This window comes from Salvelinus namaycush, chromosome 3 (assembly GCF_016432855.1).
Source record: "Salvelinus namaycush isolate Seneca chromosome 3, SaNama_1.0, whole genome shotgun sequence".
Taxonomy (NCBI): Eukaryota; Metazoa; Chordata; class Actinopteri; order Salmoniformes; family Salmonidae; genus Salvelinus; species Salvelinus namaycush.
Window position 1 is genome coordinate 48,492,857 of NC_052309.1, and position 26,728 is coordinate 48,519,584.

Genomic DNA, 26,728 nt, shown 5'->3' on the forward strand with positions numbered 1-26,728 from the left:
CAAAGCCGCCCGTCGGTACTGAGCCTTCAAAGCCGCCCGTCTGCCATGAGCCTGCAAAGCCGCCCGTCTGCCATGAGCCTACAGAGCCGTCCGCCAGACAGGAGCCGCTAGAGCCTTCCGCCAGACAGGAGCCGCTAGAGCCTTCCGCCCGACAGGAGCCGCTAGAGCCTTCCGCCAGACAGGAGCAGCCAAAGCCTCCCGCCAGACAGGATCAGCCAGAGCCTTCCGCCAGACAGGATCAGCCAGAGCCTTCCGCCAGACAGGATCAGCCAGAGCCTTCCGCCAGACAGGATCAGCCAGAGCCTTCCGCCAGACAGGATCAGCCAGAGCCGTCAGCGAGCCATGACCAGCCAGAGCCGTCAGCGAGCCATGACCAGCCAGAGCCGTCAGCGAGCCATGACCAGCCAGAGCCGTCAGCGAGCCATGACCAGCCAGAGCCGTCAGCGAGCCATGACCAGCCAGAGCCGTCATCCAGCCATGACCAGCCAGAGCCGTCATCCAGCATTAAGCCATCATCCAGCCAGGATCCGCCAGAGCCAGCCAGCCAGGATCCGCCAGAGCCAGCCAGCCAGGATCCGCCAGAGCCAGCCAGCCAGGATCCGCCAGAGCCAGCCAGCCAGGATCCGCCAGAGCCAGCCAGCCAGGATCCGCCAAAGCCAGCCAGCCAGGATCCGCCAGAGCCAGCCAGCCAGGATCCGCCAGTCATTCTGGTGTTGCCCCTCATTCTGGTGTTGCCCCTCATTCTGGTGTTGCCCCTCATTCTGGTGTTGCCCCTCATTCTGGTGTTGCCCCTCATTCCGGTGTTGCCCCTCATTCCGGTGCTGCTCCTTATCCTGGTGATGCCCCTTAATTTAGGTGGGGTTATTTGGAGGGTGGTCATTGTGAGGGGGATAAAGAAGCGGGGATTTATTATGGTGGGATGGGAACCACGCCCAGAGCCTGAGCCGCCACCGTGGACAGATGCCCACCCAGACCCTCCCCTAGACTTTTGGTGGTGCGTCCGGAGTTCGCACCTTGAGGGGGGGGGTTCTGTCACGTTCCTGACCTGTTTTATGTTATTTTTGTATGTGTTTAGTTGGTCAGGGCGTGAGTTGGGGTGGGCATTCTATGTTTTGTGTTTCTATGTTTAGGTCGTTTGTAATTAGCCTTATATGGTTCTCAATCAGGGACAGGTGTTTTACGTTTTCCTCTGATTGAGAACCATATATAGGTTGGCTGTTCACACTGTTTGTTTGTGGGTGATTGTCTTCCGTGTCTGTGTCTGCGCACCACACGGGACTGTTTCGTTTGTTCGTTCGTTTGATGTAGTCTGTTCCTGTTCGTGTGTTCTTCGTGTAGTTATGTAAGTTCCATGTTCAGGTCTGTCTACGTCGTTTTGTTATTTTGTAAATTCTCAAGTTTGTTTAGTTTTCGTCTTGTTTAAATAAAAGTCATGTCGTATCACAACGCTGCGTTTTGGTCAAATCCCTACTCCTCCTCTTCGGACGAAAACCGTTACAAATACACTTATGTTTTGTTCGAAAATGTGCATATTTAGAGCTGCAAACCGTGGTTATACATTGTGAATATGTAGCAACATTTCCCCAGAATGTCCGGAGCTATTTTGGACACTCACCTAATCTGACCAAAGAACTCATCATAAACTTTACATAAAAATACTTGTTGTATGGCAAATGAAAGATACACTGGTTCTTAATGCAACCGCCGTGTTAGATTTTTTAAAATAACTTTACCATAACATACAGCTTGCGTTATTACGAGACAGCGCTCACCAAAACGGCGGAGAATAGGAATCAACATTTTCCACAGAAATACGAAATAACATCATAAATTGTTCTTACTTTTGCTGAGCTTCCATCAGAATCTTGTACAAGGAGTCCTTGGTCCAGAATAAATCGTTGTTTGGTTTTAGAATGTCCTTTTCTTCTGTCGAATTTGCGCCACAATGCTAGCCAAGGTTGATAACGTTCCCACCCTCTCTTGACGCAAAGAATGGAAAACTCCAAAAGTCCCAATAAATGTTGAATAAACTGATAAAACTCGGTTGAAAAAACCTACTTTACGATGTTATTATCACATGTATCAAATAAAATCAGAGCCGGAGATATTCGCCGTGTAAACCGAAAGCTTTTCAGAAGCTAATGTCGAGCTCCGCCTCGCGTCTTGGTAGACAAAGGAAATTCCTGACCTGCCACTCCAAAAGCTCTCATTCGACCTCAGATCAAGCTAGACACCCCATTCCACCTTCCACTGCCTGTTGACATCTAGTGGAAGGCGTATGAAGTGCATGTATATCGATAACTATAAGCCAGTTGAATAGGCAGGCCCTGAAACAGAGCCCCATTTTCAGAATTTTCACTTCCTGTCTGGAAGTTTGCTGCCAAATGAGTTCTGTTTTACTCACAGATATAATTCAAACAGTTTTAGAAACTTGAGTGTTTTCTATCCAATAGTAATAATAATATGCATATTGTATGATCTAGAATAGAGTACGAGGCCGTTTAAATTGGGCACGATTTTTTCCAAAGTGAAAACAGCGCCCCCCTATTGACAATAAGTTTTAAGCTGTCACGTTGTATAAATGATTGGAGACAGGCGCAGGAATTCGTAATAGTGTTTTGGGGGGGAAACTGAGTAATTGACTTGAAAAAGTATGTTTATAACTTTATGTTTATAACTTTATAAGTGGGTGAGCAGTTGTGATTAACATGTTATGGGTTAGATGGAATGATCTTTGCTCCCGAGTGGAGCAGCGGTCTAAGGCAGTGCATCTCAGTGCTAGAGGCGTCACTACAGACACCATGGTTTGAATCCAGGCTGTATCACATCCGGCCGTGATTGGAAGTCCCATAGGGCGGCGCACAATTGGCCCAGCGCCGTCCTGGTTTGACCGGTGTAGGCCTTCATTGTACGTAAGAATTTGTTCTTAAGTGATTTTTTTCCGTGTGCGAGCATGCGCGTGCTTTCTCTTTCCCATTGTGGTGATACGAGAAACGAAAAAGCATGCTCATGTTTGCATACAGAAAATATCAAAACAAAATGGGCGTAACCTTAAAATATTAATGTAAACACTGTTTCAAATGTCTATATTATAGGTTACACCTCTGATTTCTGGATTGAAGGTATTTTTTGCTAGTTTATTGGTGGTAGCTACAACATTGGAATATTATTTACACTGCTGTCATATTGTCAGTCATGTAGAAGCCAGGAGAGATGTGATCATATGGTTTAAATATCAAATATGTGCGTTGAAATGATTGCATTGTATAGAAACATTGTAAATAACAGAGTACCCATTTTAAATTCAGACAATTATTTTTAATTATCAGTCTCTGTTGCCGTTTTGAATTGAATTACAAGCACTTTCTAAACCAGTGCTTTCATCCCTGTGTGTGTCAAGCAGGATCAAGAAATGGATAACCAGGACAAGAGCTTAGATGGAGGTGAAGAGGGAAGCTTCTCGGTTAACGCAGGCAGTTCCAAGTCCACCACATTAACTTCCGTGATGCATTTGCCTGGCTCCACACCCCAGCCTCCAGCCAGAGACTCCTCTAACGGACTGAATGTCACTAAGATTCAGAGTGAGCTCTCCACAGCAGGGACAGCCTCCATTGGACTCTCTATAGAGGAGGCTGAAGTGAAGTCAATGGGCAAGGCCCTGAGAATGCAGAACGCACAGAAACAGCAGCAGAATCATCAACAGCAGCAGCTGTTTGAGAACTTTGCTCTGTTGGAGGAGAGCATTTCAGATTTGAATCGATCCAACACCCCAGGGAGCTCCGTACTTGGATGTTCTAATTACCGTTTCCCTCTGAAAACAGAGGACTTTTCACCAATGGATAAGGACAGGCTTGACATGGGGACAGTCAGCTTTGGACAGTCACTGAAGGACTTGGATGTCAACGAGAGGCTCCTTGGTGACAATACGCTGGACATTCTGTGGGATTTGGACTTGCCTGGCTCTCTGTCAGACCTGAATGAGTTTTACCTGGCTGACAGGGCCGCTTTCCTTTCCTCCCTGTCAGTGGATGATGCCCTGCTCGGTGACGGCAACATGGAAACCAAGCCCATAGTCAGTAGCAGTGGGGGAAACTGTAAAAATTTGAAGGGTGCGGACCAGATTCGGCAGCAACTGGCCCCAGGGATCTCCATGCCTGTCATCAAGACAGAGAAGGACGCTGACACCTCCTTCATCCAGCTTTACACCCCAGGGGTAATCAAGCAGGAGAACGAGCGCCAGAGCTACTGTCAGATATCCAGCCTGGACATACCTGGTACCCACAGCTTGGTGGGCTCCATGAGTGGGCCGAGTTACCACTACGGCGCAAACACATCGATGGCAGTGCGCGTACAACAGGATCAGAAGCCTGTCTTTGGCCTGTATCCGCCACTGCCCTCAGTCATTGATGGCTAGAACAGAGGCCAGGAATTTGGGGATGGATCAGGGATGTCAACTCCATCCAGCTCATCTTTTCCTGTCAGTTTCAGCAGGTAAGTCACTTATTACACATGGTTTAATGTACTGTGTGCACGTTTGAATGATTTAACATTGCATGATTTATGAATAAGGAATTATTTTAGGAATATAAATAGATTTTTATTTGAACATTCCTGAATCTGAAACATCCTTGCTTTGTTGTTGCTTTGTGAATTTTAAAATGGAAGCACTGTCTGAATGTGTATGGGTGAACCTGTTACATAATTTTTTTATCTGAATTGATCTGGCACACGTCAACCTCTCAATTTGTTGCAGTTGCCCTTTTCCAAATGCACTCATTTGTCAATATGAGTCAGAGTAGACGGGGTGCGTTGTCAGCTGGGAGCCATGTTTCCAGATCTGCTTTGGTGCGCTGCCTTGACTCATCAAACCTCCTTCATTACAAACACATGGTCCCCTCTGAGTACTCCTTGCTCCCAAAAGGCGCATACAAATTCCTCAGGAGTTTGACGCTTTCTTCCTTTTCTATCCTTACTGTGGATCAGGAGCAATAATACTAGGGAGAGGAAGGATGTGACAGTACATCACTGCAAATGTGTGGTTTGATTGACTCTGTGTGTAGGCTTACAGCAGCAGATGCTAGAATTAACGGAGTAACCTGTCATTAAGCCCTTGAGCAAACAAGTTTATCTGTGTTTGCTCCAGCTGCTGCTCATTCAGAGATTAAAACGGACACACTACCATAGTTTTGCTGTTAATCCCCATACATCTCTCTCTCATCCAAGGTCACATTGAGGGCTCATTGTACTTTCTCAGCAAAGTGCTTTGGCATCCACCACATCTGACTGAGATATACAGTTGAAGTCGGAAGTTCACGTACACCTTAGCCAAATACATTCAAACTCAGTTTTTCACAATTCCTGACATTTTAATCCTAGTAAAAATTCCCTGTTTTAGGTCAGTTAGGATCACCACTTTATTTTAAGAATGTGAAATGTCAGAATAATAGTAGAGAATGATTTATTTCAGCTTATATTTCTTTCATCACATTCCCAGTGGGACAGAAGTTTACATACAATCAATTAGTATTTGATAGCATTGCCTTTAAATTGTTTAACTTGGGTCAAATGTTTCGGGTAGCCTTCCACAAGCTTCACACAATAAGTTGGGTGAATTTTGGCCCATTCCTCATCACAGAGCTGGTGTAACTGAGTCAGGTTTGTAGGTCTCCTTGCTCGCACACGCTTTTTTCAGTTCTGCCCACACATTTTCTATGGAATTGAGGCCAGGGCTTTGTGATGGCCACTCCAATACCTTGACTTTGTTGTCCTTAAGCTGTTTTGCCACAACTTTGGAAGTATACTTGGGGTCATTGTCCATTTGGAAGACCCATTTGTGAACAAGCTTTAACTTCCTGACTGATGTCTTGAGATGTCGCTTCAATATATCCACACAATTGTCCTGCCTCATGATGCCATCTATTTTGTGAAGTGCACCAGTCCCTCCTGCAGCAAAGCACCCCCACATGATGCTGCCACCCCCGTGCTTCACAGTTGGGATGGTGTTCTTCAGCTTGCAAGCCTCCCCCTTTTTCCTCCAAACATAACAATGGTCATTATGGCCAAACAGTTCTATTTTTGTTTCATCAGACCAGAGGACATTTCTCCAAAGAGTACGATCTTTGTCCCCATGTGCAGTTGCAAACCGTAGTCAGGCTTATTTATGGCGCTTTTGGAGCAGTGGCTTCTTCCTTGCTTTCAGGTTATGTCGATATAGAACTCGGTTTTACTGTGGATATAGATATTTTTCTAAAGTTTCCTCCAGCATCATCACAAGGTCCTTTTGCTGTTGTTCTGGGTATTGATTTGCACTTTTCGCACCAAAGTACGTTCATCTCTAGGAGACAGAACGTGTCTCCTTCCTGAGCTGAATGACGGCTGCGTGGTCCCATGATGTTTATACTTACATACTATTGTTTGTACAGATGAACGTTGTACCTTCAGGCATTTGGAAATTGCTCCCAAGGATGAACCAGACTTGGAGGTCTACATTTGTTTTCTGAGGTCTTGGCTGATTTCCTTTGATTTTTCCATGATGTCAAGCGAAGAAGCACTGCGTTTGAAGGTAAGCCTTGAAATACATCCACAGGTACACCTCCACTTGACTCAAAGTATGTCAATTAGCCTATCAGAAGCTTCTAAAGCCATGACATAATTTCTTGGAATTTTCCAAGCTGTTTAAAGGCACAGTCAACTTAGTGTATGTTAACTTCTGACACAATGGATTATGGGCAGTGTTAGTGGTAGCAGGGTTTACCTTGTTAGCATTGCTGGGATATCCCCTTCTGAAGGCGTTGATGTGGAAACGTGTATGCAGTGCTGATTTACCTCAAGATGAGGTCCAGTTGATTAAGGCCATCGCACATGTACTGTTTATCTGGTGGCCATGGAGGGAGAAGGAGGAGACGGTGGCTGAGTTAGGATGATATGGCGTGGGAACACCTTTTGTAAACCTGCAGCCTGAAGAGGAAGTCTGGGTACAAGCATGGGCTGTATAGAGCCTTCATTTTTTGTGGAGCCCAGCAGAACAGTATCCCAAAGGCATAAAGTCAGGCTAAGGGAGTGTGGGAATCATCATCTTATCAAACTTCATTTTTTGCCATATATCATTATGCATGGCTTAACGCATTACTAATACTTGTCATGTTTTGTGTTTTTATTTTCTTTTGCTTTTCAAGTCTTTTGTTATCACTCTCTTAGGAACCTGAAGCAGGAAGAGAAAGTCAAAAGCTCCAGCTGAAATGTCATTATCAGTTGTATGAAAGGAGGGGAATAAGAGTGTACATCGTGTGATTGTCAAGTGTCAGTGTGCAGCGGTTAGGACGGTGTCAGGCGCAGGACACAGAACTGAGTAAAAGACGTACTTTACTCGAAAAGAAACCCCAATAATTTCCACGCAGGGAAAACACACCAGCTCACAGAAGTCTTGAACACTAAACAAAGAACAAACACACACAAAACCATGTGGGAACCAGAGGGTTAAATAGGAAATAAATTATAACGTAATGGGAACCAGGTGTGTACAATCAAGACAAAACATATGGAAAAAGAAACGTAGATCGGTGGCAGCTAGAAAGCCGGTGACGACGACCGCCGAACACTGCCCGAACAAGGAGAGGCACCAACTTCGGCGGAAGTCGTGACAGTACACCCCCCCCCCCCCCCCCACCCTTGACGCGCGGCTCTCCTCCGGACCGTACCCCTCCCACTCCACGAGGTACTGAAGGCCCCTCGCCCGACGCCTTGAGTCCATGATGGCTCGCACAGTATACGCTGGGGCCCCCTCGATGTCCAGAGGGGGCAGAGGAAACTCCCGCACCTCAGACTGCTGGAGCGGACCAGCCACCACCGGCCTGAGGAGAGACACATGGAACGAGGGGTTAATACGATAATCAGGGGGAAGCTGTAACATATAACATACCTCGTTCAGTCTCCTCGGGACTTTAAATGGCCCCACAAACCGCGGATCCAGCTTCCGACAGGGCAGGCGAAGGGACAGGTTTCGGGTCGAGAGCCAGCCAGACAATCCCCCGGTCCTCACTGCGGTGGCGGTCGGCGCTCGACCTTCTGTCACCTGATGGCCCGTTGCAGGCGCACATGGGCAGCGTCCCATGTCTCCTCCGAGCGCCGAAACCATTCATCCACCGCAGGTGCCTCGATCTGGCTCTGATGCCACGGTGCCAGGACCGGCTGATAATCTAGTACACACTGAAACGGAGACAGGTTAGTGGAGGAGTGGCAGAGTTTTGGGCCATCTCTGCCCAGGGGATGAAAGCCGCCCACTCCCCCGGCCGGTCCTGGCAATAGGACTGCAGAAACTTACCCACATCCTGGTTAACTCTCTCCACCTGCCCATTACTCTCGGGGTGAAACCCTGAGGTCAGGCTGACCGAGACCCCAAGACGTTCCATGAATGCCCTCCAGACCCTCGATGTGAACTGGGGACCCCGATCAGACACTATATCCTCAGGCACCCCGTAGTGCCGGAAGACGTGTGTAAACAGGGCCTCCGCAGTCTGTAGGGCCGTAGGGAGACCGGGCAAAGGAAGGAGATGGCAGGACTTAGAAAACCGATCCACAACGACCAGAATCGTGGTGTTTCCTTGTGACGGAGGAAGATCCGTCACGAAATCCACCGATAGGTGTGACCACGGCCGTTGTGGAATGGGTAGGGGTTGTAATTTCCCTCTGGGCAGGTGTCTAGGTGCCTTGCACTGGACGCACACCGAGCAGGAGGAAACATAAACTCTCACGTCCTTAGCTAAAGTGGGCCACCAGTACTTCCCACTAAGACAGCGCACTGTCCGACCGATGCCAGGATGACCAGAGGCGGGTGACGTGTGGGCCCAACAGATCAATCGATGACGGACATCAGACGGAACGTACAGATGCCCAACTGGACACTGGGTGGGAGTGGGCTCAGCACGTAACGCCCGCTCGATGTCTGCGTCAACCTCCCATACCACCGGTGCCACCAGGCAAGAAAGCCGGAAGTATGGGAGTGGGTTCCGTGGACCGCTCCTCTGTGTCATACATCCGGGACAGTGCGTCTGTCTTAGCGTTCTGGGAACCTGGTCTGTAGGATAGGGTGAAAACAAAACGGGTGAAAAACATGGCTCACCTTGCCTGGTGAGGGTTCATTCTCCTCGCCGCCCGGATGTACTCCAGATTGCGGTGGTCAGTCCAAATGAGAAAAGGGTGTTTAGCCCCCTCAAGCAAATGCCTCCACGCCTTCAGAGCATTGACAACAGCCAACAGCTCCCGGTCCCCCACATCATAGTTTCGCTCCGCCGGGCTGAGCTTCTTCAAAAAGAAAGCACAGGGGCGGAGCTTTGGTGGCGTACCCGAGCGCTGAGACAGCACAGCTCCTATCCCAACCTCGGATGCGTCCACCTCTACTATGAATGCCAAAGAGGGATCAGGATGAGCCAGCACGGGAGCCGAGGTAAACAGAGCCTTTAGGTGACCAAAAGCCCTGTCCGCCCCAGCTGACCACTGCAGTTGCACCAGTCCCCCCTTCAGCAAGGAGGTAATGGGAGCCGCTACCTGACCAAAGCCCCGGATAAACCTCCGGTAGTAGTTGGCAAACCCTAAGAACCGCTGCACCTCTTTTACCGTGGTTGGAGTAGGCCAATTACGCACGGCTGAAATACGGTCATTCTCCATCTCCACCCCTGACATGGACAGGCGGTACCCTAGGAAGGAGTCAGACTGTTGGAAGAACAGACATTTCTCAGCCTTGAAGTACAGGTCATGCTCCAACAGTCGACCAAGCACCTTGCGCACCAGGGACACATGCTCTGCGCGTGTAGCGGAGTATATTAGAATGTCATCTATATACACCACTACACCCTGCCCGTGCAGGTCCCTGAAAATCTCGTCTACAAAGGATTGGAAGACTGATGGAGCATTCATCAACCCGTACGGCATGACGAGGTACTCATAGTGCCCAGAGGTGGTACTAAATGCCGTCTTCCACTCATCCCCCTCCCGGATACGCACCAGGTTGTAAGCGCTCCTTAGATCCAATTTGGTGAAGAAGCGCGCCCCGTGCAATGACTCACACTGGCAATGAGAGGCAGCGGGTAACTATACTTCACCGTGATCTGATTTATACCTCTATAGTCAATGCACGGGCGTAAACCTGCATCCTTCTTCTTCACAAAAAAGAAACTCGAGGAGGCAGGTGAAGTGGAAGGCCGAATGTATCCCTGTCCCAGAGATTCGGAGACATATGTTTCCATAGCCGCCGTCTCCTCCTGTGACAGAGGATACACGTGACTCCTGGGAGGTGCTGCGTCAACCAGGAGATTTATCACACAATCCCCCCGTCGATGGGGTGGTAGTTGAGTCGCCTTCTTTTTACAGAAGGCGAGAGCCAAATCGGCCTATTCAGGGGGGATGTGCATTGTGGAGACCTGGTTTGGACTCTCCACCGTAGTTACACCTATACACCTCCCTGAGCATTGACGTGACCATCCCTTGAGAGCCCTTTGTTGCCACGAAATAGTGGGGTCATGATAGGCCAACCAGGCAAGCTCTAACACCACAGGAAACGCAGGAGAATCGATCAGGAAGAGAGTAATTCTCTCCTCATGACTCTCCTGCGTTATCATACATAGTGGAGCTGTGACCTCCCTAATCAGGCCCGGCCCTAAAGGACGACTATCTATGGCATGTACAGGGAAGGGCACATCAACAGGAACAATAGGGATCCCTAATCTAAGTGCAAATGAACGGTCAATAAAGTTCCCAGCTGCACCTGAATCTACTAGCGTCTTATTCTGGGAATGCGTGGAAAACTCAGGAAATTCTATTCATACACACATGTGCGCAACAGGGAGCTCTGGGTGAGTCGGGTGCCTATTCACCTGGGATGATCCACCAGTGTCCTGCCTGCTGCCTCATCTCCCTGGAGAACCTTCCCAGCACCGACCAGCGGTGTGTCCTCTGCGGCCACAGGTGGTGCAGGAAACGGCCCCTCCTCCGGTCACCCATAGAGCAGCACCTCCGAGCTCCATAGGTGTAGGATCGGAGGTGCTGGGGGATGGAATGGACGGACCCCGATCCGAACGTCCGCAGGTGGCCAACAGGTTATCCAGCCGGATGGATAAATCCACCAGCTGGTCGAGGGTAAGGGTGGTGTCCCTGCAGGCCAGCTCCCGACGAACGTCCTCATGTAGAATACACCGGTAATGGTCGATCAGGGCCCTCTCATTCCATCCCGCGCTGGCAGCCAGGGTCCTGAAGTCCAGTGCGAAGTCCTGTGCGCTCCTCATCCCCTGTCTGAGATGGAACAAGCGTTCCCCCGCCGCTCTCCCCTCAGGTGGATGATTGAAGACCGCCCGGAAGCAGCGGGTGAAATCCTCATAGCGGACCAACGCTACGTCTATTCCTCCCCATTCGGCGTTGGCCCACTCAAGCGCTTTCGTCGACAAACAGGAGATGAGGGCGGACATGCTCTGGTGTCCCGATGGAGCTGGGTGGACGGTCGCCAGGTAGAGCTCCAACTGGAGTAGGAACCCCTGGTAACCGCCAGCCGTCCCATCATATGCCCTCGGGAGCGAGAGCCGAATCCCACTGGGTCCAGGTGACAGAGGGGTGGACAGCGGTGTGGGTTGGGGTGAAGTTGATGGGGGTATGGGAAAACCCCCTCTCTCCCATCGCTCCATGGTGCTGCTGGATGCGCTCCTCCACTGGTAACGGAGGACTGGGTGCACCTGCTGACTCCATATGCTGTGCGTGTTTCTGTCAAGTGTCAGTGTGCAGCGGTTAGGATGGAGGCAGGCGCAGGACACAGAACTGAGTAAAATATGTACTTTACTCGAAAAGAAACAACAATAATTTCCACGCAGGGAAAACAAACCAGCTCACAGAAGTCTTGGACACTAAACAAAGAACAAACACGCACAAAACCCTGTGGGAACCAGAGGGTTAAATAGGGAATAAATTATAACGTAATGGGAACCAGGAGTGTACAATCAAGACAAAACAAATGGAAAAAGAAACGTAGATCGGTGGCAGCTAGAAAGCCGGTGACGACGACCGCCGAACGCTGCCCGAACAAGGAGAGGTACCAACTTTGGCGGAAGTCGTGACAGTGATAGGTCATAGGCTATAAGTCTCGGCGGTGTAAACATACAAATCAACTGAGAATAGGGTTTATTTTTTCAAAGTTTCGAAGTTTATATATAGTTGAACAGTATGGAGTTACTATTAAAAAAGGAGGGGCTGTTGGGTTCTAGCTTGAAATGTACTAATTCATGTTATCATACTAGAATGTATTGATTACTTTACATGTACAAGGAATGTATATGTTGGGGTCAAGTGAGGGTGGATAACAACTAGGTGTATGGAAAGTTACTGAGTGAGACAAGGGGGAGTGCAGAAAGTTTTAACTTCTGTCAAAACATGTTATTGTTAAATCTCATGGCTCCTAAGGAGGGAGGCAAAAGGCAACAGTCTGGTTTCAGTCACTGATAAGGTAGGACATTTGTGGATTAGGGAGGAGTGAGGAATTCGGCCCGAGGTCAGGTCAAATGAAGAGAAGGAACAGTTCTATTTCCCACACATACAGTATACTTCCACGCCCACGAAGGTTCTAGCATCAGGCAGGGCCATGACTACACCAGTGAGAGGAACCAATTAAGTTCCTGACTAGCAACAGAGATGTATTGGCTGTCTAGATGTGCAAGGAGTTGACTCCGCCTAGTAGGAGGGTTTAAATATATGTAATTGTGTAAACATGTCTTTGTCTTTGCAGCTGTATGACCCAGTGGATGAATAAAGTTGGTTTGAGATTTTCCTAGTCGTCAGTTTGAGTTTTTACTCTGTTTGTTCAGAACCTAACAACGGATAATCATTAATTAATTGTGAGTAATGATAAGTGCGAAATTGACAGAAGTATAAATATCATACACTCCCACCAAATGCTAACCTCCCCTGTTATCGGTAATGGTAATAGGTTAGCATGTCTTGGGTGTATGATCTTTGTGCCTCTGTAACTTTCTCACTCATCATTATTCACGATTTATTCATAATATCCATAATCATGGTAGCATCCACATTAATGTAGAAGTGTTCAGAAACATATTCTACTCTTATTTACAATAAATGTGACTCTGAAACACAACCAAAACAAACTGCAAATGCCTCCAACAAGTGTGTAGAGTCATAAGCGGGATGTAGTCATTGCGTGCTAGGAAAATTTCAAGCTGGTCAAGCTGGTCTGACTAGCAAGGTCTAGCTGGTCAAACCTCTCTGACCAGCATGGTCTAGCTGGTTTTTGCTGGTGACCAGACTTTGTTGTGATTTTGCTGGCGACCAGCATTCGCTGTGTTTTGGACAAGCTAAAGCAAAACCAGCATCAAGTTTTGATGTGCAGTTCACAAACGATTTGTTATTTTTGAACGACTCTGTTTACTGACTCAAGAGTTATGATACATTTTATCCGAGTGACTTGTTTATTTTTGTTTTTCGTTTGACCTGGCTGCAATTAATTATACAGCAGGATTAATAGATGCTCCTCATGCTCACCGGCGCCGGAGTTGTGCTCCGACCAGCAAATGTCTATCATGCGTGTGCAGAAAGTACAGCATGTTGCAGCTAACATAGTGAAGAAAAAGATACATTTATAACTGATAATTTATCATATGGTACAAGAATATATGCAATGAATTGATTATTTAATGTTATCAATATTGTATAGCTTTGTAGAAACATACACTGCCAGCCGTTTGGGGGCTTGCTGCATGACGTTACTTTAGCTAATATTGTGACAACGATGTAGACTGTGTGTAGCGGTTTGGCTTGGAAAGTTTTTTTTCTCCTGGTCACATACAGCTGATGTCTTGTGCATTGAAGTCCACAAGCGAAGAGAAGAGGTGAAAGGAGGAGAGTGCATAACATAGATGCGAGAAGGAATACAACGTGGCTGCTATGAAACTGTGAACTGTGTTTACGCTCGACCCCTGTATTCATTCCGCCAATTCTGTTGAAAAATGTTTCTTAAACAGAAGCAAACGGAACAAAACGGGGATTAACATACCTGAATTTGTCCAGTAGAAACTATTGTTTGCAACTGTTGGACTAATGATTACACCCACTATCAGCTAGATGCAGGCAAGAGTATGCAAGGTGGTATTGAATGTCACTGTCTGCCACATCAAATTTGTTTCTCGACCTGTGGGTACCTACATACAAACTTTCATTCATAGGCTAGGTTATAGCAACCTCATGATGGGTATAGGGAAAATTGGAGTATTATGTAGTAGCCTGAACCTATCGCTGTTACATTAAACTGGGTGAATGGAATATGAATGACAGTCATCCAATATGCTGTCAGGATGAGCCTGCAGGAAGGGAGGGAGGAGGATGTCTTCCCTGTAACGCACAGCATTGAGTTTGCCTGCAATGACAACAAGCTCAGTCCGATGATGCTGTGACACATTGCCCCAGACCATGACGGACCCTCCACCTCAATCCCACTTCAGAGTACAGGCCTCGGTGTAACGCTCATTCCTTCGACGATAAACGTGAATCCGACCATCATCCCTGCAGAGACAAAAACGCGACTCGTCAGTGAAGAGCACTTTTTGCCAGTCCTGTCTGGTCCAGCGACGGTGGGTTTGTGCCCATAGACGACATTGTTGCCGGTGATGTCTGGTGAGGACCTGCCTTACAACAGGCCTACAAGCCCTCAATCCAGCCTCTCTCAGCCTATTGCGGACAGTCTGAGCACTGATGGAGGGATTGTGTGTTCCTGGTGTAACTCGGGCAGTTGTTGTTGCCATCCTGTACCTGTCCCGCAGGTGTGATGTTCGGGTGTACCGATCCTGTGCAGGTGTTGTTACACGTGGTCTGCCACTGCAAGGACGATCAACTGTCCGCCCTGTCTCCCTGTAGCTCTGTCTTAGGCATCTCACAGTATGGACTGTCAGGACCCGGTTACGAACTCGGGTCTCCTGTGTGAGGAACAGTCACTTAGCAAACTGAGCCACTAATAGTCGGCAGAACCCAGAAGATGAGGCAGACACAGCAGTACTTGAGACGGTGTTTTAATAAAGTAAAAAGGAAAGTTCTTCAGGCAAAAATATACATTCAAGGGAAACGAGGCACAGGTGCAAATAATAACTGGAAACAAGGGAAAACAAAAGGGTCAAAAAAGCACAATGGGGGCATCTAGTGGCCAAAATCGGAACAATCCTGGCCAAATCCTGACAACGGACATTGCAATTTATTGCCCTGGCCACATTTGCAGTCCTCATGCCTCCGTCCAGCATGCCTAAGGCACGTTCACGCAGATGAGCAGGGACCCTGGGCATCTTTCTTTTGGTGTTTTTCAAAGTCAGTAGAAAGGCCTTTTTAGTGTCCTAAGTTTTCATAACTGTGACCTTAATTGTCTACCGTCTGTAAGCTGTTAGTGTCTTAACGACCGTTCCACAAGTGCATGTTCATTAATTGTTTATGGTTCATTGAACAAGCATGGGAAACAGTGTTTAAACCCTTTACAATGAAGAATTATCTTTGAAAGACAGTGTCCTGAAAAAGGGACATTTATTTTTATGCTGAGTTTAGTAGACGGTTGCTGTCAAAAAGTGATTGATGTGTTTTGCTGTGTCCTTTGGATGTCCTCTCGTTGACATCTTAATGACATCCTCTCCTGATGTTCTCACGATATTTGGTGCGGCAGGTAGTCTAGTAGTTAGAGCGTTGGTGTCTTAGATTAATATTTCATATTGCATAGTAAACTTTAATAATTGTAATATGTATGCTTACATTTTTCTAGTAAAGTTTATGAAGAAAATAAAAGGTTTGAAAGAAAATGTAATTTACCTTCAATTAAACAAATCTCTCTCTCTCTCTGTCTCTCTTTCTCTGTCTCTCCCCGTGGGGCTAGGTTGCATCCGTGGTGTCAGGTTAGCTGAGGGGGTTACAAGCAAACGAGGGCCATGCTCAAGACATTCTTTTCTTATATTTTCTAAGAAAAATACATTTAAAAAACAGTCTTTCCAACAACAAAAATAATTATACATATAAACATTTATTGGGTGGTAATCTGTAATATTGTGTAATAATAATATGTGTGATTTATTTAAATGTTTAGGAAATAAAACATTGGTGTTGCCATTTAATATTGCATAGTAAAGTTTAATAATTGCAATATGCATGTTTAAATGACTGTAGTAAAGGTTTTGAAGAAAATACAAGTTTTAAATTAAATGTAATTTACCATTAATGGAAGCTGTCTCCCTGATCTGTTTATCTCGCCCTACACAAGAGTCATCGGGTCCTTGGGATGTGTGCATGTGTGTGTGCATGTGGAGCTTGGTGGCAATAAATCGCTCTCTCCTCCTCTCTAAGTGTCTAACAGTTAACGCCTTAATGCGGTTCAATATTATGAACCTAGGGTGACCCTAGGTTCACAACATGCTTAGTGACTTGGGTCCCCCAAGTGTCTTTGAACCAAATGTTTTCTGCTTATGAAGCAATAAATGATTGACAGGCTAAAGACCACCTACAAAATGTCCTTGTACTCTTTAACGACGTGCCCATTACTAATGACTTAAACAGATCATTTTACCCCTTAACCTTTTACTGCAGTGGGCTAAATCAGGGTCACACAGAGTGTTTCTTGGTAGACTTAAACAAATCTACTTTGAAACAAAAGTATACACCTAACACATGGTTATGGGCTTAAAGAAAATAACACACCTCTACCATGTCAGATATAGAGTTGAAATGTATTCAATTTTGAGTTTGCATCCCAATATGACAGTTGAAATACATCACAGAACACTGAAATGTAACAAAACACCAAGTGTGTTTATTGAGCTGTATACTGAGATGCTCAGTTGGTCAACATTCCCCTTCAGTGATTACCCAACATTGTGTCCACATGTGCCCTACAAATGGAGCAGATATCATATACCAAGCTATTTGTTTAAATGTTTGTCCTTAACAAGGCCTAGGCGTCCCCTATAGTGTCCAGAAATATCTCAAACATGTCACATTTTCAAGCATCTTTATTTTCATGCCTATAAATTAGCAAATGCAATTATTATCTTTAACCAAATTCACATTCTTAAGTGTAGACAATGTTTTTTACATGTTTTCATGAGTGTTTGAGATTAGGTCCCTGAATGGTCAAAAACCTCTTCACAACATGTTTATAGCACTATTCACAACATACTGTATCTTCTCTCATCATGTCTTCCGACTAGCTTGGAAAGACAGTACCGTGCAGTATCGAAGAGCCCTCACTGCTGCTCGATCATCCTACTTTTCCAACTTAATTGAGGAAAATAAGAACAATCCAAAATTTATTTTTGATACTGTTGCAAAGCTAACTAAAAAGCAGCATTCCCCAAGAGAGGATGGCTTTCACTTCAGCAGTAATAAATTCATGAACTTCTTTGAGGACAAGATCATGATCATTAGAAAGCAAATTACGGACTCCTCTTTAAATCTGCGTATTCCTCCAGGGCTTAGCTGTCCTGGATCTGCACAGCTCTGCCAGGGCCTGGGATCGGGAGAGACACTTAAGTGTTTTAGTACTATATCTCTTGACACAATGATGAAAATAATAATGGCCTCTAAACCTTCAAGCTGCATACTGGATCCTATTCCTACTAAACTACTGAAAGAGCTGCTTCCTGTGCTTGGCCCTCCTATGTTGAACATAATAAACGGCTCTCTATCCACCGGATGTGTACCAAACTCACTAAAAGTGGCAGTAATAAAGCCTCTCTTGAAAAAGCCAAACCTTGACCCGGAAAATATAAAAAACTATCGGCCTATATCGAATCTTCCATTCCTCTCAAAAATTTTAGAAAAAGCTGTTGCGCAGCAACTCACTGCCTTCCTGAAGACAAACAATGTATACGAAATGCTTCAGTCTGGTTTTAGACCCCATCATAGCACTGAGACTGCACTTGTGAAGGTGGTAAATTACCTTTTAACCTTTTGTCAATAGGGGGGCGCCATTTCGACTTTGTAAAAATTCGTTCCCAAATTAAACTGCCTCTTACTCAATTCTTGCTCGTACAATATGCATATTATTATTACTATTGGATAGAAAACACTCTCTAGTTTCTAAAACCGTTTGAATTATTTCTCTGAGTGAAACAGAACTCATTCTGCAGCACATTTCCTGTCAGGAAGTGAGATTTCTGAAATCGAGGTCCCTGTTCTAGGGTCAGTTTATAAGTCCCCATGTAAGCTATGGGGCTACATGCACTGCATACGCCTTCCTCTAGATGTCAGTAAGCGGTGAGAATTTGAATGGAGTGGATTGCACCATCTGGGGCACTATAAAAGCTCATGGAACGGAAGTACCGTTCTTTTCAACGGGGCGCCTGGCGCAAGAGGGACATCACAATGGCGTCCTGAAAAGCTTTCGTTTTAGCAGTTCTATATCTCCGGTCATGTTTTTATTCGTTATAGGTGTTAAAGACATCATAAGGTAGTTAATTTAAACCGACTTATAGCAGTTTATATCAGTTTATTGCGATTTTCTGGGATTTCTTTGTGACGCGCTATCACGAGTTGGACACCTCTCCAGTGGATGGCTATCGTTAGCTGCTATTTCTACAGGAGAAGAGGACATCTTTCAACCAAAAGACGATTGTTCTGGAGAAAGGACACCTTGCCCAAGATTCTGATGGAAGCTCAGCAAATAGTAAGCAGTCTTTATGCTGTTAATTCGTATTTATGTTGACAAATGTCAAATAATAATTCCGCCATGAATTTCGGTGCGGTCTCGCTTTAGCGCACGCTGTATTGCGCAGTAACGTTAATTTAAAAAATCTAACACAGCGGTTGCATTAAGAACTAATGTATCTTTCATTTGCTGTCCAACCTGTATTTTTTTAGTCAAGTTTATGATTACTTATCGATTAGAATAGGTGCCTCTCCAAGATGCCGCCGGACAGATTGCTTGAAGTTTTGGCCACTAATCACATTGTATAACCACGATTTGTGCCGCTAAATATGCACATTTTCGAACAAACCCTATATGCATTGTGTAATATGATGTTACAGGACTGTCATCTGATGAAGAATATCAAGGTTAGTCAAAAATTATATATCTTTTGCCTGTTTGTTACGATCGCTAACCTTTGCTGCTGGTAAATGGTGTTGTGTTTCTGGCTATTGTGGTAAGCTAATATAATGCTATATTGTGTTTTCGCTGTAAAACACTTAGAAAATCTGAAATATTGGCTGGATTCACAAGATCTGTGTCTTTCATTTGCTGTACGCTGTGTATTTTTAAGAAATGTTTTATGATGAGTAATTAGGTAATACACGATGGTCTCTGTAGTTATTCTAGTTGCTTTGGTGAGAGTTGTGATGGTGGCTGCAATGGTAAACTATGATTTATACCTGAAATATGCACATTTTTCTAACAAAACATATGCTATACAATAAATATGTTATCAGACTGTCATCTGATGAAGTTGTTTCTTGGTTAGTGGCTATTTATATCTTTATTTGGTCGAATTTGTGATAGCTACTGATGCAGTAAAAAAAGTGGTGTCTTTTGCTAACGTGGTTAGCTAATAGATTTACATATTGTGTCTTCCCTGTAAAACATTTTAAAAATCAGAAATGATGGCTGGATTCACAAGATGTGTATCTTTCATCTGGTGTCTTGGACTTGTGATTTAATGATATTTAGATGCTAGTATTTACTTGTGACGCTATGCTAGGCTATGCTAGTCAGCTTTTTTACTGATGGGGGTGCTCCCGGATCCGGGTTTGGGAGGAACTAGAAGTCTCTGCATCTGTCCTCGTGCTACTAGACCTTAGTGCTGCCTTTGACACCATCGATCACCACATTCTTTTGGAGAGACTGGAAACCCAAATTGGTCTACACGGACAAGTTCTGGCCTGGTTTAGATCTTATCTGTCGGAAAGATATCAGTTTGTCTCTGTGAATGGTTTGTCCTCTGACAAATCAACTGTACATTTCGGTGTTCCTCAAGGTTCCGTTTTAGGACCACTATTGTTTTCACTATATATTTTACCTCTTGGGGATGTTATTAGAAAACATAATGTTAACTTTCACTGCTATGCGGATGACACACAGCTGTACATTTCAATGAAACACGGTGAAGCCCCAAAATTGCCCTCCCTAGAAGCCTGTGTTTCAGACATAAGGAAGTGGATGGCTGAAAACTTTCTACTCTTAAAATCGGACAAAACAGAGATGCTTGTTCTAGGTCCCAAGAAACAAAGAGATCTTCTGTTAAATCTGACAATTAATCTTGATGGTTGTAAAGTCGTCTCAAATAAAACTGTGAAGGACCTCGGCGTTACTCTTGACCCTGATCTCTCTTTTGACGAACATATCAAGACTGTTTCAAGGACAGCTTTTTTCCATCTACGTAACATTGCAAAAATCAGAAATTTTCTGTCCAAAAATGATGCAGAAAAATTAATCCATGCATTTGTTACTTCTAGGCTAGACTACTGCAATGCTCTACTTTCCGGCTACCCGGATAAAGCACTAAATAAACTTCAGTTAGTGCTAAATACGGCTGCTAGAATCCTGACTAGAACCAAGAAATTTGATCATATTACTCCAGTGCTAGCTTCCCTACACTGGCTTCCTGTTAAGGCAAGGGCTGATTTCAAGGTTTTACTGTTAACCTATAAAGCGTTACATGGGCTTGCTCCTACCTATCTTTCCGAGTTGGTCCTGCCGTACATACCTACACGTACGCTACGGTCACAAGACGCAGGCCTCCTAATTGTCCCTAGAATTTCTAAGCAAACAGCTGGAGGCAGGGCTTTCTCCTATAGATCTCAATTTTTATGGAATGGTCTGCCTACCCATGTGAGAGACGCAGACTCGGTCTCAACCTTTAAGTCTTTACTGAAGACTTATCTCTTCAGTAGGTCATATGATTGAGTGTAGTCTGGCCCAGGAGTGTGAAGGTGAACGGAAAGGCTCTGGAGCAACGAACCGCCCTTGCTGTCTCTGCCTGGCCGGTTCCCCTCCACTGGGATTCTCTACCTCTAACCCTATTACAGGGGCTGAGTCACTGGCTTACTGGTGCTCTTTTATGCCGTCCCTAGGAGGGGTGCGTCACTTGAGTGGGTTGAGTTACTGACGTGATCTTCCTGTCTGGGTTGGCGCCCCCCCTTGGTTTGTGCTGTGGTGGAGATCTTTGTGGGCTATACTCGGCCTTGTCTCAGGATTGTAAGTTGGTGGCTGAAGATATCCCTCTAGTGTTGCGGGGGCTGTGCTTTGGCAAAGTGGGTGGGGTTATATCCTTCCTGTTTGGCCCTGTCTGGGGGTATCATCGGATGGGGCCACAGTGTCTCCTTACCCCTCCTGTCTCAGCCTCCAGTATTTATGCTGCAGTAGCTTGTGTCGGGGGGCTAGGGCCAGTTGGTTATATCTGGAGTACTTCTCCTGTCTTATCCAGTGTCCTGTGTGAATTTAAGTATGCTCTCTCTAATTCTCTCCTTCTCTCTTTCTTTCTCTCTCTCGGAGGACCTGAGCCCTAGGACCATACGTCAGGACTACTGGGCATGATGACTCCTTGCTGTCCCCAGTCCACCTGGCCTTGCTGCTGTTCCAGTTTCAACTGTTCTGCCTGCAGTTATGGAACCCCTACCTGTCCCAGACCTGCTGTTTTCAACTCTTAATGATCGGCTATGAAAAGCCAACTGACATTTATTCCTGATTATTATTTGACCATGCTTGTCATTTATGAACATTTTGAACATCTTGGCTCTCTCTAATTCTCTCCTTCTCTCTTTCTTTCTCTCTCTCGGAGGAACTGAGCCCTAGGACCATACGTCAGGACTACCGGGCATGATGACTCCTTGCTGTCCCCAGTCCACCTGGCCTTGCTGCTGTCCCAGTTTCAACTGTTCTGCCTGCGGTTATGGAACCCCTACCTGTCCCAGACCTGCTGTTTTCAACTCTTAATTATCGGCTATGAAAAGCCAACTGACATTTATTCCTGATTATTATTTGACCATGCTTGTCATTTATGAACATTTTGAACATCTTGGCCATGTTCTGTTATAATCTCCACCCGGCACAGCCAGAAGAGGACTGGCCACCCCTCATAGCCTGGTTCCTCTCTAGGTTTCTTCCTAGGTTTTGGCCTTTCTAGGGAGTTTTTCCTAGCCACCGTGCTTCTACACCTGCATTGCTTGCTGTTTGGGGTTTTAGGCTGGGTTTCTGTACAGCACTTCGAGATATTAGCTGATGTACGAAGGGCTATATAAAATAAACTTGATTGATTGATTGATCTCACAACCTGACAGGCTCCGAAAGGCAGGGCCATGAAAGGTCTCAGATCACTCAACTGCCCTTCCTGTTTTTATTCATACTTATTCTATACAATAGATTCTGCCCTCTTAAGTTCAATTTGACCTTCTTCATATATCAAAACCTCTAGAAAATATGATTAGAAACTATGACCATCTATGAAGTCATGTGTGAGTGTTGATCTCTCTCTCTCTCAATTCAATTCAATTCAAGGGGCTTTATTGGCATGGGAAACACGTGATTACATTGCCAAAGCAAGTAAAATGGATAAACAAAAGTGAAATAAACAATAAAAAGTGAACAGTACATATTACATATTGGAACACAAGTTCAACTAGACTAGAATAAAGATATTTCAAATGTCATATTATGTATATACAGTGTTGTAACGATGTCCAAAAAGTTAAAGTAAAAAAGGTAAAATAAATAAACATAAATATGGATTGTATTTACAATGATGTTTGTTCTTCAGTGGTTGCCATTTTCTTGTGGCAACAGGTCACAAATCTTGCTGCTGTGACTGCACACTGTGGTATTTCCCCCAACACCTATGATATTGGCCAGCAGTATTGCTGATGACAGCAGACTCTTGACTGTGCTGGATGGGTCTAACGTTAGCTAAGCGGCAGGCAAGCCTTGCACAATCGTATAATTACCTTTAACATCGTGGATCTATTGCTCGAACCAATTGCTGTATCCTTTAGTCTAGACCAATTTTGGAATTCGGAGGTCTTCAGCAGCCCATTTGTCAATAGACGCGACTGTAATTGGTGCTAGTATCTGCAGGTTGTTTGTCCATTTGCCTGCCGTTGTTTTGAAGGAGATGCTTCTGTATTTTCCCACCCTAGCCTCGTTTTCGTTGCCGACGTCATTCAGTATGGCCGCTAGCTGAATGCGATATATTGACATGTGTCAACCTCATGACACTCATCTTTTCCTTTTGACTGCAAATGTATTCATATACGCGTCAATTGGTTGAGACTTTTCCCATTGAATGCAATGTATTGACATAAGCATCAATTGGATGATGCTCATCTTTTCCCATTGACTGGAATGTATTGACATAAGCATCAACACTGTGTTAATCATCTTTTCCCATTGACTGCAATGTATTGACATAAGCATCAACTAGCACCGCAAAGCCCGCTAGAAGCATGCCCAATTGACAGAAGCTTCAATAGGTTGATGCCTTACAATTAGCAAAAAACATGACAGGATTAAGTTTTCCTACGATATGATGTTGGTCATGAAGAACCATCCGGTTACAGAGTTCTGTCATTTGTTCCTTTGGGCGAACCCTTTTGGGTGCCTCGTAGAATCCTTTGATTTGTACCTGTAGGGCAGTGGTAGTCTGTAATATTTCTGAGGGAGCCACTTTTGTAAAACAATATCACTGGGTGAGCCACCATACCCTTCGGCGAAGGGGGGTTGAGGGGTCACAAAGTCAAATTGATTCATACATGATATAAAATGGATTCATATTTAAGATACTATTAACATAGTCAAGCTCTTTGAATATCTGATTTTCTATTTTAGGACACTTGGGGGTATCAGAAACAAATGTGTAAAATAATTTGACAAATCTTTAGAATCTGACTTTATTACTGTCACGCCCTGACCTTAGTTATATATGTTTTCTGTATTATTTTGGTCAGGTCAGGGTGTGACGTGGGTGGGTATGTGTGTTTTGTGTTGTCTAGGTTATTGTAGGTCTATGGTGGCCTGAATTGGTTCCCAATCAGAGGCAGCTGTTTATCGTTGTCTCTGATTGGGTATCCTATTTAGGTTGCCATTTCCATTTAGGTTTTGTGGGTTATTGTTGCATGTCTGCACTCGTTGTATTATAGCGTTCACGTTAGTTTTGTTATTTTGTTTAGTTTGTTCAGTGTTATTTCTTTATTAAAAGAAGTATGTATTCACATCACGCTGCGCCTTGGTCTCCTCACTACGACGAACGTGACAATTACTATTATCTCAATAAAAGTTATAGCACCAGATACTGTATGTCAAATCAGGTAATGGCAAATGTGAGCCTGAAGGAAGTTTGCTTTGGTATGATTTGCATCAGAAAGGTATTAGAAAGTTCAGGAAAACCTCAGGGATGATCATCAAACAATCTTGTTAAGCCCATGATCGTTTGTGGAGAATCAATTCATTTCCCTTAGTTATTCTATGCAGATTCATCACTCTCTCTTTAAACGTGTCCTGCACAGATTGTGTTGCGTCATATGAAACATGTTATTTCAAATCCAAAATGCTGGAGTATAGAGCCAAAATAAATACATTAGGGGAGTGTAACTACAATGTACTGTGCTGTAACAGTATTTCTGTTACATTGAATTGAAATACATATTTAAAATTACATTTGATTATTTTGTCATTGTATTTCATTGGCCTGAACTACAATCCAATGTATCATCATTTTCTATACCATTTTTTTTTGTGATTCACAATTTTGTTGCCCCTTTTCACCCTGCATTGGTATCAGAAGTCTGATGGCACCATGATGTGATAAGAGTCAATAATAATACCCAGTGCGCAATTGTACATTTTTACATTTACATTTTGGTCATAGCAGAATGTCACCATGTCATTGGTTTTAGGTTAGAGTTGGGTGAAAAAAAGACAAAATTCCCTTATGTTGATGATTTTTGCAAATCCAATCAGTTTCCCACATTGATACAGCATCATCATATTGATTTTATTTGTTGAAATTACGTGTACCAGTTTTTAGCCCAGTGGGTCTTATGCAGTGTGACTAACAAGTCAGTGCATTCAACTAATGTAGATATACAAGCACATTTCAGTCATAGCAAATAAAAAGTTATTTCATTTTTTACTGTTACTGAGAATGTTGCTGTAGTGAATGCGTGGCACTTGCAAATGTATTTTGTGTTTTCAAACTGACAAAATACCTCAATATACCTGTATTTTATCTAAATACAATACTTTGCAAAAGTATTTTGTATTTTGGTTTAATAAAAATGGCATTTAGAGTATCTTGTATTTGTAACAAGATACATTTTAATGTATACTTTGCCCATTTCTGACTGTAACTGCAATTCTTTGTTTATGTAAGCATTGGAAGTTTATCATTTTTGCAAATCCAATCAGTTTCCCACATTGATACAGCATCATCATATTGATTTTATTTGTTGAAATTACGTGTACCAGTTTTTAGCCCAGTGGGTCTTATGCAGTGTGACTAACAAGTCAGTGCATTCAACTAACGTAGATATACAAGCACATTTCAGTCATAGCAAATAAAAAGTTATTTCATTTTTTACTGTTACTGAGAATGTTGCTGTAGTGAATGCGTGGCACTTGCAAATGTATTTTGTGTTTTCAAACTGACAAAATACCTCAATATACCTGTATTTTATCTAAATACAATACTTTGCAAAAGTATTTTGTATTTTGGTTTAATAAAAATGGCATTTAGAGTATCTTGTATTTGCAAGGGTCTCCCGGGTGGCGCAGTGGTCTAGGGCACTGCAGCGCAGTGCTAGCTGCGCCACCAGAGTCTCTGGGTTCACGCCCAGGCTCTGTCGCAGCCGGCCGCAACCGGGAGGTCCGTGGGGCGACGCACAATTGGCATAGCGTCGTCTGGGTTAGGGAGGGTTTGGCCTGTAGGGATATCCTTGTCTCAGTATGTAAAATGTAATAAAATGTATGCACTCTACTGTAAGTCGCTCTGGATAAGAGCGTCTGCTAAATGACTAAAATGTAACAAGATACATTTTAATGTATACTTTGCCCATTTCTGACTGTAACTGCAAGTCTTTGTTTATGTAAGCATTGGAAGTTTATCATGCACATATTTGATTTTCATTCTCTTTTTTATCATGCACATATTTGATTTTCATTCTCTTTTTTATCATACACACATTTTTTTCGGTGCTTGGGAATAGTCAATCATGTTTTCAGTGATTTGCAACACATTTTTTCTCACCTCAGTGACAATTGTTGACTGGTAGACCTCTTTGCTGTATTTCCAACCGTCCAAGCAACTCTCCAGCTCAATTTCACTCACGTTGATATCCACATTTGGAATGATATTCAGGCTAGAGAAGTTTTTAACTGTCTCCAGTTTGAGTCTTGAGCACGAACTACGCTGTGACACACCATTCGTTGTCACCATGGGGATGGTCACATTTCTCCACATGTCACTGACATTATAATCCTCAGGAATAAAGCACTCATGTGGCGGGGTATCACCTACAAACAGTATATAAATACCAGTAAATCCATTGGGCAGGATGCTGATGGCCAATGCCAAAAAGATTGTCCTCTGAAAGGGTCCCCATGTTCCCAAGAAAGCTGTAATTCCATCGTAATCTCTCATATTGGTGCTGTGTTCAGTTAACCTTTATTTATAGTCAAGTAACTTCTTTACTTGACTATAAAACTGCCTGAACTGTATAGCTGCTCCGGAGGTTG

The 26,728-nt window shown here is 44.4% G+C and overlaps 1 protein-coding gene across 1 annotated transcript in view; it reads right to left on the reverse strand.

The window, feature by feature from the left end:
• LOC120044392 (solute carrier family 22 member 4-like) overlaps positions 1-26,633 on the reverse strand; it is a 48,710-nt gene extending 22,077 nt beyond the window's left edge. The window contains exon 1 of the mRNA XM_038989020.1: positions 26,241-26,633. Within this exon, the coding sequence (XP_038844948.1) occupies positions 26,241-26,633 (393 nt within the window). The remainder of the gene's footprint in view (positions 1-26,240) is intronic.
• Positions 26,634-26,728: the final 95 nt, after the last annotated feature.